The 14,512-nt window shown below is 38.8% G+C and overlaps 1 protein-coding gene across 5 annotated transcripts in view; it reads right to left on the bottom strand.

Annotated features, from left to right (window-relative positions):
* Positions 1–14,512, bottom strand: part of MAK (male germ cell associated kinase) — a 55,394-nt gene that overhangs the window by 8,449 nt on the left and 32,433 nt on the right. For 2 of the 5 annotated variants that reach the window (XM_075921265.2, XM_075921264.2), the window contains 3 exons: positions 11,531–11,721; positions 10,529–10,659; positions 7,056–7,187 (listed from right to left, as the gene is read on the bottom strand). In XM_075921265.2, the coding sequence (XP_075777380.1) occupies positions 7,056–7,187; positions 10,529–10,659; positions 11,531–11,721 (454 nt within the window). Of the gene's footprint in view, positions 1–343; positions 2,397–2,487; positions 2,646–3,991; positions 4,072–7,055; positions 7,188–10,528; positions 10,660–11,530; positions 11,722–14,512 lie in introns of those variants that run through there. The other 3 variants (XM_075921268.2, XM_075921267.2, XM_075921266.2) reach the window with 3 other exon arrangements.

Genomic DNA, 14,512 nt, shown 5'->3' with positions numbered 1-14,512 from the left:
TGTCCCTGAAAGATATAAAAGCCTGGGTCATCGACTTCTGTTGACACAGTAGAAGAGTAGACACTGAATCATGTGTTGAACTTAACAGTTCTTCAGCAGCTGTCACACAAGGCCCCTAACCCTGTGCCAAAGGCTACTCTAGATCACAGTTTGGAACTTCCTACCCAACAGTAAGAGACTGAACCCCACCCTCTTTAAAATCCTGTGTGTTTTTGAAATGCCTTTTCCTGATTGTTCATCTTGATGAGCATACCTAGAAGCTCACTTCTGAGAGCATCCAATCATGCTGGCTCCACACATTCAAAGCTATTAGATACACTCACTGCCTGGGGCCAGAAAGAAGTCATGGATCTCCTTGGGTGGTAAGGAAAAGAGACTGAAAACACAGTGAAAGAGCATCCAAAGAAACAAATATTCATGAGCAGATTGCTTGGGCAATCAGTTCTGTTGTGTCCTCCTTTCATCTCCTCTACAGGAGTAATAAACTTTCTGCCAACCTCTTAGATATCCATTCTAGGGATGTAAGCGACTAGTCAACTAGTGACTTGACTAATCGCTTCCCCCCATCCCTGGTTGCCTCTATCATTTCAAAGGGAGAGGTGCCTTTATAGACTAATTGAATAGTCAATGCAAACTGCATCGACTATTTGATCATCTGATTAATCTAAATTTAACATCCTTAATCCATTCAGGGTGGGGCAGAGGGCATGAAATTATACATGTTTTCCCCACCTCCCCAACCCATGCCAGATCAAAACACAGGACAATAAAGAATGACACAGAAGTCCAGGGGAAAGATAAACCTTTAATAAAACATGTCTCTGTGACAGTATCCCAGGTACAATCTGGACAGTTTGATAGCTGTGTATGCTCAATCTTCCAGCCTGAGGTGCCTTTTACACTGCTTTGCTATGAGAGCAACCACTCCTGTCCTGCTCACACACATTTATATTGAGCATATAAATTACCCCCAGCCGTAGTGCAAGAATACTTCAAACCAAGTAGCCTGCCATTCCAAAATTACACTGTAGAGCAGCAGTCCCCAAACTTTTGAGGGTCCTACCATGCCTTACTGCATTTGCCTCTCCCTCCCCCCCCAAGATTGGGCGAGGAGTAGGGCCACAACTTGGGGGGGAGGGAGATATGGATGGGTCAAGAGGTCACAGTTGGGGGTGCATCTGGGGATAGAAGTGGAGCCACAGCCAAGCTATGGTAGATGCTGGTAATTGGGACAAAAGCGAAGTATGACTCCACTTCCATTCTTGTCCTCAGCTTCAGCCCTGAGTCAGGAATAGATCAGCAACCAGCAGCTGAGTTCTGACAGCAGAGTCATATTGAATTTGGGGCCGGGGCCAGGGCCAGGAATAGGAACAGGAGCCAGGATTGAGCTGGAACAGAGTAGAGCTGGGGGTGTGGTTGCACTGGGTAGAGCTTCCCTGTCCCATGGGGGCCAACTTAGACCCCACTGCGCCCTGTGGACATTCCTCCATGCCCTCTGGGAGCTCCCCCCAGTTTGGAGACCTCTGCTGCACAGCGACATCAGCAAATTCCCAGTCTCAAACTTCCCCCCAAAATCTGTCTCTTATATTAGCAGAGAATAAAAGAGCAAAGAGAGCTAATCTGGGAAGTGTATTTCCCTTTTTATACCATTTCCCTTTTTTGAGAATCATTTCCAACAGGGGGTTTGGGCAACCAAAAGCCTGTGAAACAGGAACTTCCATCTGTTCCACTGACAAGATGTAAATTTCTCACAAACTTGCAATGAATGGCTGCTTAAGCTGGTGCTAGTCCACTTCAGTGGTTCCCAACCTTTTGAGCATATGGACCCCCTTTTCAATCTATTAAAATTTCAGTGGCACCCCCCACCCCCGGAGGAGAAAAAAAAGAAAAGGAAAAGAAAAGTAAGGAAAGAAAAAGGAAAGTGGACCCAATCCTTATTTTTAAACTTTCCAAGGACCCCCTGCAGTACCGTTGCAGACCACAAGAGGTCCGCAGACCACAGGCTGGGACCCACTGGTCCATTTGATTATACTGACACCTGGCTGTGATGCTGGTTTGCTTTTTGTCTCTGCAGAGCTAGTTTAAAGCTATTTCCCTAGACTTGGAAAAGGACTTACAAAGTATAATTTTACAACTTTGTATACAATATTGCCACACGTTTTACCTCACAAAGCATACTTAGTACACAATTTATAATAGTCTTATAAAAAGTGAACATAAGAGTACAAACTGTCACAGTCCTTTGAGATGTCTCTGAAAACAGAGGACAAAATCAATGATTTGCTAACAGACCTGCAAACACATATATCCCTCCCACCCCCACCAGGTATTTTCTTCATTTGGAGTGGTCACAAGTGTTCTTGACAGCTCAGCAACATCCCTGACAATTCTAAGCACTGAAAGAGAGAGGAGAACAAGTTAATTACTAGATACACAGCTAGACTGTCTCCACAGGCTTTTTCTATACTCTTCAATAAAGCCAACTACCTCTTCATAATGTATGCCCACCTATTCATCCTCCAACTTCTCCTTGAGCTCTTCTAGGACTCTGGTGAGTGGACTGAGGAAACAGGGTAGGTGGCATGGAGAGGTCTGGAGAGATGTGCTGTTTGTTACTGGATATGAACTATACCTGTTGCTGCATGCTAAACGGAAACCACAGGGGAAAGATACAGTGTTAATTTTGCTATAAAACACACACGAAAAGGCTAAAAGATAAAAAAATCCAACACTAAAAATACATTAAAAATGAATTAACAATAAACGTTCCTTACCTCTTTGAGCACAGTCAAAGATGCTCCAGGCCCACTAGTGGTCTGGCAGTGGGTGCCCAGGATGTTGCTGACTCTGCCATAACATCAGCATGTGTAACGGTGCACCAGGATGTGACCCCTGCCCCTCACAGTGCATGCCTGGCTCCTCATACAGGGCATAACCATTGAGCCATCTGAAGCCAGTAATGGAATAATCCAAAAATATGATCAACTGGTGTTATATCTCTTGGGTATTATGCATCTGTTGTGCCAGGAAACAGTCCAGAGGCTCTGTAATACTTGCAGTGAGTACCGTGTGAGGCATTCTGTTTCACATATCATTACACTAATGTAATTTCACTGCAGTAAATGCAATTACATCAACGTAAAATCAGCGTAACCAAGAGGAGTTGCTCTGCACAGCTGCAGCAAGAATAACTTAGCAAGCTACAAAGGTATAAAAAAAAAATCCACTGTAGAACCATGGGCTTCTCCCCTACAAAACTGCGTACCCATTTTTCTAGCAATAGTGGAACTACACAGGTGGCAGCAAAAGAGCAAGTGCTAATGTAGACAGGATTCTCTGCATCATGAAAACATGCATGTGTCGCAGCCCTAGACTAGTGGAAACAAAAGTCCTATAGATGCTGGCACTGTGAGCACTGTGTCATGGAGCTCCCATTGACTTTAATAGGACAGGATCAATAACTAAGCATGTTTACTAGAGCTAGACATATAGACAAAACATGTGGTCCAGTATTTCACATTAAAAGGATAATTTAAATATGGTGATATATTTTGAGCTCACTTGCTTGACACAAACTACTATGGGAGAAGTTTACAATGGGAAAAATCCTTCACCCTGCTCTATGTACAAGTAAAAGGTCACAGACTGTCCAACCTCAGCTGTGTCCTCAATCCTTTCTGCCATAGAAAGAGCATTCATGGAGCACAGTTCAATGATAAGCAGATCCTCAGCATTCCCTCTTTTCACCATCTCTCTCACCCCTGCACAGAAAACCAAAATGATCCCTCCTTAACTGGGATCAGCACTTTTATAAGGTGAAAGGCCAAGTTTGCCACAACATGGAATTCTGATTCACAGTAAGTGAATCAGAAATGTAAGATAATTTGGAACCTATTACATAACAGCAAATGTTACAAGAAAAGCAAAATAAGAAAATGCATAACTATGAAACCTGCTAAGAATCATCTATCCCAAGCTATCATTGCCATACATTACCTTTGCTCTCCTCTAATTTTTCATTGACCCTTTCTTTGCATGATAGTTTTTCAACTGGCTTAATTAAGTTTTCTTCTGCAGAGAAGACAGATGAAAGAAAGAAAGAAAGAGAAAAGGATGAAAAGATAGTCCTTCAGAAAATGTAGATGAAGAATTGATTAGGTGATTTATGAACAGAAATAGGGGAAACATGAATCAAAACACGTGATAAGTGTTTAAAGGCTTTTTTAACTACGACGTCAGTCTGATGTTTGCAAAAAGGCTTAACCTAAAGTAGGAAATGCTGCTACTGAACTCGCCACAAGGCTTCTACTGAAGGCAAGCAAAATATGATTTATCACCAACATGTTCACAGTAAGTTTAATAAATCACCCAAGCATGGTTAGCTAGTCAGACTGCTAGCCTAACTGAACTTAACCCTGTATTTCTTCTTAGGGAGAGTGCCTCATAATTTTGAGCTAAACCTGCCCTTAAATTGTTACATTTTATAGTCACTCTGAGGGAGAAAAAATAACATTCCAAAGTAAACTTAATTTAATCAGTTAAGGGGACAATGACAGTGGAAATCTAATAAATAAAAAAATTGAGTAAAAAAGTAGTTTCAGCTGCTATGCCACCTGCTTTTGGGACTTCCTGCCAATGTTTGTGTTTTACTAAACATTTTCATGTGTTTTTAGTAAATATGTTTTACAATAGTAGTGTTGTGTAAAAGAGCCAGACAAAATGTTGAATTCAGGGGACTATGAAGGAGAAATGGAGAAAATAATGTTGCAAAGTGCTATCAAATGCCCAAAGTAAACACACTGAAAATAGTATTTCTTCTCTAAACTTGGTCTCTTCAGCTGTTGGAGGTAACCTTTTTTCCAGACAAAAGCAGGAATTTTAGGTTGATTGTGTCCATTTCACGTTTGAATTTCACTGTTCATTTATATACTGCACTAATTTTTTGTTTTTTTGGAACAGAATTGTTCAGCTTCATTTCTCATCCTTATAACCTGGAGCTGTAAACTTGTCTAATTTCATAAGCTAAACATAGATTCAGGCAGGTCACTACTAGGACTGGAGACCTTCAAGAAAAATCCGGGTGTTGGAGGAAGTAGGACTACTGGGTCTTTAGATGACACTCTTATATGAATCAGTACTGAAACACTGTCCTGGAATGGTATTAAGAGGAAGAGTTCTGTTGATTGAAGGTGTCTTCTTTGGATAAAAGGTTAAAGTGAAGTCACTGAAAATGCCATGGCACTATTTAAAGGAGAAAGGATAGCCCAGTGGTTCAGACACTAACCTGAGACTGTAGACCTGAGTGTAATTCTCTGCTCCACTGAAGACTCACTGCTTGTCCTAAAAGACTTGCCTAAGTTCAAGTTTTTCAAAAATATTTAGGTGTCTAGAGCTACATCTGCATTGTGGAGCTATTTTGGGATACCTTCTGTATCCCAAAATAGCTATTCTGCATCTTAAGAACAAGCCCGTTATACTGAAATATAATGGGCTCGCTATTCTGATGTCCTGGTAAACCTCATTGCATGAGGGCTAAGGAATGTTTCAGAATAGTACTTTATTTCAAAATTTGGTGCTGTGTAGAAATAAGCTATTTCAAAATTACCTTGAAATAAGCTACACAATTTGCAAAGCCCAAATTGCATAGCTTATTTCAAGGTAAGAGCAGAGATGCAGAGACATGCTTAACAGTATTTTCCAAAGCACATGTGCAAGTCAGGTATCTAACTCCAATTTATTTCAATGGAAGTTAGGTACTTAACTTGCTTCAGCATTCTTTTAATCACACAAGGAGCTTCTGCATCTTTATGCATTTGAATACTTTTGAAAATCTGGTCCTTTGTCTATCTGTCTGTCTCATTTCTCCATCTATACAACAGAGATAATAGCTCAGTTATAAATACATTTTGAGGTGCTAAGAAATTATAGCAATGGGGTCAAGTAATAGGTATTTTAAAGAGATGCCCTTCATATTGTGTCAAAAATTCCAATGTGGGTAATTACTTTCTTCCTAGCTAAAATTACTTGTGTGCTTAAATTTAAAACAAAACAACAGATGGCACAGATTGGCTACCACACTACCCCTTATTAGAAGGGACATAGCAATTGCAAGGAAGTGAGACCTATACATAGTTTTAAAACTCAAAAATTGTAGGGCCATAAATTCATTTGGTGACAAATCAACATAACTCTGATAGTCAATGAAAGAACACCTCTTCACACCAGCTGAGAAATTGGTTCTAAATGATAAAATCATAAAAAGTAAGAATGTGGTCTTATGGTTAGAATACAAAGCTGAGAATCCAAGAGTCATAGACTAGTCTAGTCCTGGCTCTGACATTAAGTTTCTGAGAGATTTTAAACAAGTCACCTCTCTGTGCCTAATTATCCCACCTGTAAAATGGGGATATAGTACTTATCATATAATACAGGAGTGTTATGAGACTTAATCAGTGAAAGCCAAACTCTGCCATCCTTACTCACTTTGAGAAGCACATTACTCCAACAAGTACCTAACTGAAGAAAGAAGGATTATTCTGCAGTAAAATACTACTTAATTTGAATAAGGCTTGTTGACTCAATGTTTAAGAAATACTTTGAGATTCTCAAACAAATCACTGTGTAAATATTGCACATTATTTTTATTGCATGAGCTCATTCACAGCATTTTTTGCTCTTTTCCCCTAATGTTCTAGTTGAAGTTGACTAAGGAATAGTAAGCTCAAACTACTTGCTTAAATTAACACAGTAAATTAATGGCTTTGATAGATTAGAATTCAAACAGTACTCCACGGCCAAGCTTCATAATCTGTTTTATAGTATGGACTTCCTCCACACCCTGAAATTAGAATATATACCTTGGTGTATAAATATAAAGTACACTGTTCTTTTGATGGGATGCAAACAAAAAGAGAAAAGCAAGAATACAGTGAAACAATGGCAAACTAGAAGACCTTACCTAAATTAATGTTATATATTAAAAAAAACAACACAAAATAATCAGGTATATACAATAATTTTTAATCATACAGGTACTTGTTATAATTATGAATTACCTGCATTTGTTCTGTTAAAAGACAGACCTCCTCCAGGTGGCCCTAGTGGCTTAGAAAACAATGGATTGTTCCAGATTCCTTGGGAGCCTTCTCTACTAGCTGCTACCAAGGAGACGTTCTTGGGGTTTACACCTTGGAAAAGCAATAATTGTAAAGAGTGTGAATGTCAGAATCAAAAGACAACATACTAAGCACTTAAAATCTTTAGAAAGGATGATACAAAGAACTAAAACAATGCTTAGATTTTATAACTGAATCCTAAAAATGACCAGTGCAGAGAGAACTGTAATGATCAAATGTATAAAATAAAACTTAATTGCCCCAGAGACAATTATTCTTAAGCTTGTATACATTACTATAAAAATCTGTTTTAATGTGACCAATGTGAGCTACTATAGCTAAATGAAAGACAAACAAAATATGGCAATCAAGTAATTAACAGCCATATGTTACATAAAAATTAAATTATGTTACCAAATGCTGTATTTCCAAGATGAAATATAAAACTGTTAAACAGTTACACCCATTAAAGGGGTATGCAAAATATTAGGCTTCTTATGGCTAAACGAAAAACTAGTATTTCTACAAAACACACAGGTATTAAAAGAGGTGGATATGATTAAATGGCATGAAAGCAGCACCCAGATCAAGCAGAATTAAAGTAACAGATAAGTGTCCAAATTTAGGGTTTAGAAAGACAATTAAATATAATTTTTTTTAAAGCTGCCTTGGTACTAGGATTTTCTTACAAGATGAAGTTGATTTCTATTTTTGGATGACTATATCCATATATTTCTCATATTAAAATTGTAATTTTGAAGCAGAAGAATATTAGAAATGCCCTTAAAAATGGGAAGGAATGGAGATTATCACCTGAGCTATCTATAGGCAGAGATGCATTCTTTAGAGATTAATATTCTTGAGTCTATGGACCTTTACCTAACACTAAGGAATTGACTTTTTTCTTCCTAGCTGTAAATTCTCTGGAAAAGTCTTATCTATAAAGTTAATAACAACCCAAATTTTTTTGGCAAATAAAGATTATTTACCTGCAACTGAAACTCTTTTAGATGGACTCTGTTCGCCCACGCTTATGAGATACTCTCACTAATGGAGCCAGAATAGTAGAACTTTAATGAGCAATAACCACTGAAGTGCTCATGCACATCACTTATCTCTTCCCTCAGTGAACATCTAGGGTTTCAGGGCAAAGATAAAACAGGGTGTGGTGCTTCAGCAGCTTCAGTTCTTTTACCTGTGACTCCAAGTAGGACTCCAAGATAGTGAGAGGCAGGCAGGAAGTGTCAATATGCAGAATCCACCTCAGAGGCAAATATCTTCATTTCTCATGTGAATGTGCTCTGCATACTCCCACTTACAATATAGCTTAATAAGCAGTACTCTGAACAAGGCAGGTGGGATCACTGAATCCTAACTGAATAAGAACTGCAGTACTGCCTTGCCAAATCTTGCATCAGCTCTAAATTCTAAATCTAGGGAATAGTAAAGGTGTAAAGAGAACTCCATACTGCTGCCCTACAAATCTCTCTGAGGAACGTGTCTAGAAAAAGCCATCAAGGCTGACTTCTATCTGGTAGAATGTGTTTTAATTCCCTGAGGAATGGGCAACCCATCATTTTATAAACTTCATTAATACGTACTCTAACCCTAGCATTTGTACAGAGAAAGCTTTTCCCTTATTCTTTCTTTCATAGTTGATAAACAAATGTAGAGATAGTCTAAATTGTTTAATCCTGTCAAAATACAAGGCTAAAGCCCTTTTAAAATCCAGAGTATGTAATTTATCCTCTCCATCATCATACTGGAGTGTGGGAAACTGATAAATTTGTAGACTAGTTTATATGACAATCTGAGACAATTTTTGATAAAAATCTAGGGTGTGGTCAAAGAACTGCTTTGTGTTCATGAAAAACAATGAATGGCATAACAGTCGTTAATGCATGTAGTTTACATATGCCTTGCATAGGTGATGGCTATAAAAAACACTGTCTTAAACAAAATAAATTACAGCTTTATAAAAGGTTCAACTGAGAGAGCACTATGTTTAAATTCCAAAATGTCATAGGATGTCGAATTAGAAGGTGAGTCTCAAACAGGTAGCCATGTTAGTCTGTATCTGCAAAAACAATGATGAGTCCAGTGGTACCTTAAAGACTAACAGATTTATTTGGACATAAGCTTCCATGGGTAAAAAACACTTTGTCAGATTAGTCTTTAAAGTGCCAAAGGACCGCCTCGTTTTCATGGCTGAATGATGAACCTTTACTGAAGATAGTAAAAAGCTGTTACCTTAAGCTATAATATTGTAAAATGTAACTGATTGGTCCTGTATATCAACCATAATCATGAACAGACATCAATAAATAATAATAGTTAAATAATAATCTTTTCTATTTTTGACTAACATTTTCATGTGGACTCTTTCTTCGAACACAACATTACATTTTACACCTCTAACGAACAACTTTTTGCTAACACTTCCAGAATCCTACTCTTCATGCTGTTAGAGGTACAGATTGAAAATCTGGGCACTAACTCATTCTATGCTGTGACAACCAATCTGGTATAAATAGTAGAGGCTTTATGACTTTCTTGACCTGAATTTAGTCTAGGTGCCTGGACTATGATGGTTGGATATGGCCTATGGATTATGATGGCACTATTAAAACCACCCTGGCTTTGACTTGTTTTATCTGATCACTCCTGGAGGGGAAATGGGAGAAATGTATACATTAAGCCAAGACCCTGGTGTTTGCATTAGAGGATTCTCATAGACTCATAGACTTTAAGGTCAGAAGGGACCATTATGATCATCTAGTCTGACCCCCAGCACGGTGCAGGCACAGAATCTCACCCACCCCTCTTAGAATAATCCTCTCACCTATATCTCAGATATTGAAGCCTTCAAATACTTTGAAGGCCCCAAGACTCAGAGAGTCCTCCAGCTGTGATCTGTGCCCCATGCTAAAGAGGAAGGCAAAAAACCTCCAGAGTCTCTGCCAATCTACCCTGGAGGAAAATTCCTTCCCGACCCCAAATATGGCGATCAGCTAAATGCTGAGCATGAGGGCAAGACTCACCAGCCAGACACCCAGAAAGTTCTCTATAGTAACTCCTATATGATGATCTTCTTACCAATGGGGGAGGAGGGTAATGTCTAACTGATGGAGTCAACAGATTTAGACACTATTGCTAAGTGGACTTATACAATAAACTGTCAGTATGCAAGTGATGCTGATATCTTTTTTATATATATAGCCTGGTTCTCTCATGCCAATGATGCTGCGTTTGAAGGGACTGTATCCCCAAAGAACTAGAGCAGTATTTGGTCAAAGATCTGAAAGTGTAGCTGAGTTAATGAAATGTGAAATTATCCAAATCAGTAGAATAAAAGGTCTCTCATATAGATACGTCAAAACTTGTGTTCTCTATGGCAAAGATTTTTCCCTTACCAGGAAGATATCTTGATTGTCTCAGATAGTATTGTTTTGCTGATGTATTTGATATTCCAGAGTCATTTCGCATCAGAGCTTTGCTTTCCCCTCCTGAATGGATACAGCCCAAGGCCTTTGGTTCTGGCACACTGAAAATAAAAATATGTAGTCATTCTAGATTCATAATTACAGACATTTACTCTAGTCTGGTAAGTACAGTGCTCTTATTTAACCTCTACAAATCTTTTCCAAGCAATGATTGTAGTCCTGATTTTACTTCTAGTGAAGTTAGTGGAAAAATCGTATTTACTTTACTAGAAGTAGATGGTATGTGAAAAAAATATATCCAGGTCTATACCAAGTGCACTCTTGGTAATCTTGGTGATTACCAAATGCTTAAAGTTTCTCTCTAACTGGGCACTAAGATACACAAATCAGTTCCTAATCACAAAATAAGTTTACAACAAGTAAACATTTATCAAAGTACCAGGTGAAAGAATTACTGTAAAAAACCTTTCCCTAATCAACGATCATATATCACACTTCACCTCAACAGAGAACATGAAATAATGATATTGGGCAATTATGAAAACTCAAAACCAAAATCTTTATTGCCCAAGTACTCCCTTTATGGGTCTTCATTACAAGTGGCTTATTTATGTGAATTAGACTGTTTGGTTTTTCATTGCTTCCATCAAAGAAGGTATACTTGTTAAAACCCAAGCAGTCTCAAGTATTGTGAGGCATACCTGCAGGGCAAGTTTGGGCCATACCTGGCCAAGAGAGTATACAGAGGGGGTAGTTCACTCCTTTACAAGCTATTTAAAGAGTGAGTTACTACTGAACAAATAAACATTACAGATTTTGTCCCTTTAGTGTATAAAGGAAATACAGTTAATTTAACATATCTAGATTTTCGACAAGCATAAAAATAAACCTTACTATACATGAAAACTTGCTCTAAGAAACAAATGAAAGTAAACACAAAAATCAATTGTCTTATGTAATTACTGGACTTACCTAAACAGAAACTCTTTTGTTTTCTTTTCCTTTAACTGTAACATGCTGGGCTTCTTGGAATATGAAATTCCAAATTCTGTGTCCTCCAAGTCATCCCAGCTGTCCACAGTCTTTAAGAGAGTCTGACCCCATCGTCTCCTGCAATTTTTAAGACCAACTGCACCATTTTGATGGCCTATAGTTGCGTGTTTCTGTTTTCAATAGAAAAAAAAGCTACAATGTTCTCTATTCTTAAGTTTCACATGTAGTTCATTGCCTGCCTGAATGCACTGATGTGTTTGGAGATATTTCTCTCTCCTCTTGATAAACAATTCAAGGCTTAATCTTGCAGTGGTTCTGCATGTCTGAACTGATATTCATGTCAGTAGGAATTTTGAGTATGATCAATGCAAGATCAGGCCCTATTATCCAAATCTATCTGAAGCAGTCAGTTTAGAGACCATATACAATTTGCTGGGCCTAGTTCACCTCTTTGGTTCCACTAATTCAAGCCTGCAAAAAGAACCTGGGAGCTAAAAGTCTGTCAGGAATAGGGAGAAGAATTATGCAGGCCATTCACATCACCAGTGATCCAGAGCCAGTTGGCTCAGCCCCTAAAGTAGAATAGCTGATCAGGAGGGAACAGGGCTAGGCTAGTCAGGCCTTTCCCAGGCATCCTCTGCCATATGGTCTCCTCTGAAGTCCCAATCAGATTTTAAAGATATCCTTTTCTCCATTCATTTGCAGCTGATTTCATGTGCATTTGCATGATTCTGGAGACCCACTATTTATAAATACATCTCATATTACAGGTAATTGACAATCATAGGGGTCAATAAAACAAAATACAGTACAGGCAGTCCCCGGGTTACATGGATCCGACTTACATCGGATCCCTACTTACAAACGGGGTGAGGCAAGCCCGCACTAGCTGCTTCCCCCCAGCAGACCAGGGAGACGCGGAACGGCTTTTCTCAGCAGACACCTCAGCTTGAGAATAAAGGACTGAGGGAAGTGAGGTGTGGGAGAATAAAACTGAGCTCTGGAGAAATGTTTGGCTAGAGTTTCCCCTACAATATGTACCAGTTCCGACTTACATACAAATTCAACTTAAGAACAAACCTACTGTCCCTATCTTGTACGTAACCCGGGGACTGCCTGTACATCTTTTTAATTCTGCAAGATATTTCTTAATATTCTTAAGAACAGTTTTTTGTTTGAACTCCAAGCTTGAACTGTACAGAATTAAAAAGTGTTTAGAAACAAAATTAAGATTTCAAAACTAAATTACATCTTGGAAGACCTAAATTGAATGGATTTTGCAGGTACTCATTACTAGCAGGATTATACCAGCAGATCTCAGATGGAGTAGAAAAGTCACATATAATAGCACTAGAAAGGTGGTCTTAAATAATTTAGTTCACCTGCTGCTTCAAAGAGGAAAAGGACTAATGCTTTCCAAGTGTTTATGTAACCTTTTGGTAATGCTTTATACTAATGGTATTTTTATAAATAGATTACAAAAGGAATGATTGCTAAATAATCATGTTATAGACATGAGTAGTTTGTGTTTCAGATACTGTAGCTATATTCATCTATAATTCCTTGCACAGATCCTGCTTCTAAGTCATCATAATAAATAACCTATTTACTTGCTGGACAGGGTAACAATTAACCATTTTTTAAATATTAATAATTTATTAACCCTTAATAAATCAGTTATAGATGTTCTTGTGACAGACTGACACCACATTGTAATATCCTGAACAAACCATATGGAATTAAGATTTAATTAATTAAACTAAACCTTGCTGAATTAGGGTTAACTCTTTTGGGGTACACTATTAAAATGCAGTTGCTTATGTATTATTATAGTATTGTATATACCTTTTATTCTAGCGAGGAGAGTGCTGATATACTTGCTCCATCATCAACACTTTGAAGCTACTTCTTGGAGAGATATGCAAATATTAGCTCAAAATGGATTTTCCAGGGACCAAAGACAAAGAGTTTTTGGATATATTGCCTGGCAGTAAACTAGCTCATAGTCTTCTTCCTGATCCAGCAAATGGACAGGATCTCTGGTCCATTGAATGCCCTAATCCTTAAGGAAGGGTTAGAAAAAGTGAGCCTACCGAGGTCTCATAAGACTGAGTGCAGGCGCTATAATGAATTTGTGACCACAAAGGAATCTCTATAAGTGAATATGTAGGAGCTGAAGGACTGTTCTTGCCAGAGCACATATTAGAGTTGGAACTAATTTTGGTGACTTATTAGCATATGTGTAGGTTCTTTTATTGTTTTTAATTATAGTTTCTCTGTAATGCTTTTTACCTTTAGAATAAAGTAGGGTTGCACAGAAAGTACTGCATGGTGACATAACGGTAACATTATACTGTAAAAGAGTAAACAAGCATGCGTGCTTGAGCAATCTGTCTGTGCTGGAAAATATATACTAAAGGAAGAAAACTGCAGTCTGAAAATACCCTGGGAGAGGGACATGTCACCACCCAAGAAAGGCAACAGCTGGGGAAATAAACCCTAAACTTGCAGACCCAGGCTACATCTAGGGATGATAAATATTGGTCAATTGAATAGTTGAGTAATCTCACGAATTCTTATTGGTTAGTTGACTATTCTACAGTCCCTAGGGGCGGGGTCAGCAGCCAATGCACCCCAGCCCCACTCCAGAGGAGCCTCCTGCCACTCCGCACTGCTGCTTCTGTATCAGAGGCAGCAGCGTGGGGTGCCAGACGGGAGCTGGTCCACAAGGGGAGCCAGTTTAAAAACCAGCTCCCCTCATGGGACCTGGCGCGAGCTGGAACTGATCCCAGCTGCCTGCCTGCTGGCTCCTAATACACTTTAAGTGCAGAGCTGCAGCGGGGGTAGGTTCCAGACCCGTCACAAGCCAGGACTAAGCCTGGCTGCTGGCCAGTCTGCTAAAAAAGTTACTGGTGGGGGGAGGGCGGGGGGATGCGTATAGTCTATAGCATTAACCTATAA

Source organism: Pelodiscus sinensis, chromosome 2 (assembly GCF_052426305.1).
Source record: "Pelodiscus sinensis isolate ZL-2025 chromosome 2, ASM5242630v1, whole genome shotgun sequence".
Taxonomy (NCBI): domain Eukaryota; kingdom Metazoa; phylum Chordata; order Testudines; family Trionychidae; genus Pelodiscus; species Pelodiscus sinensis.
The sequence above is the reverse complement of the archived record's forward strand: the minus strand, read 5'-3'. Positions and strand labels throughout refer to the sequence as shown.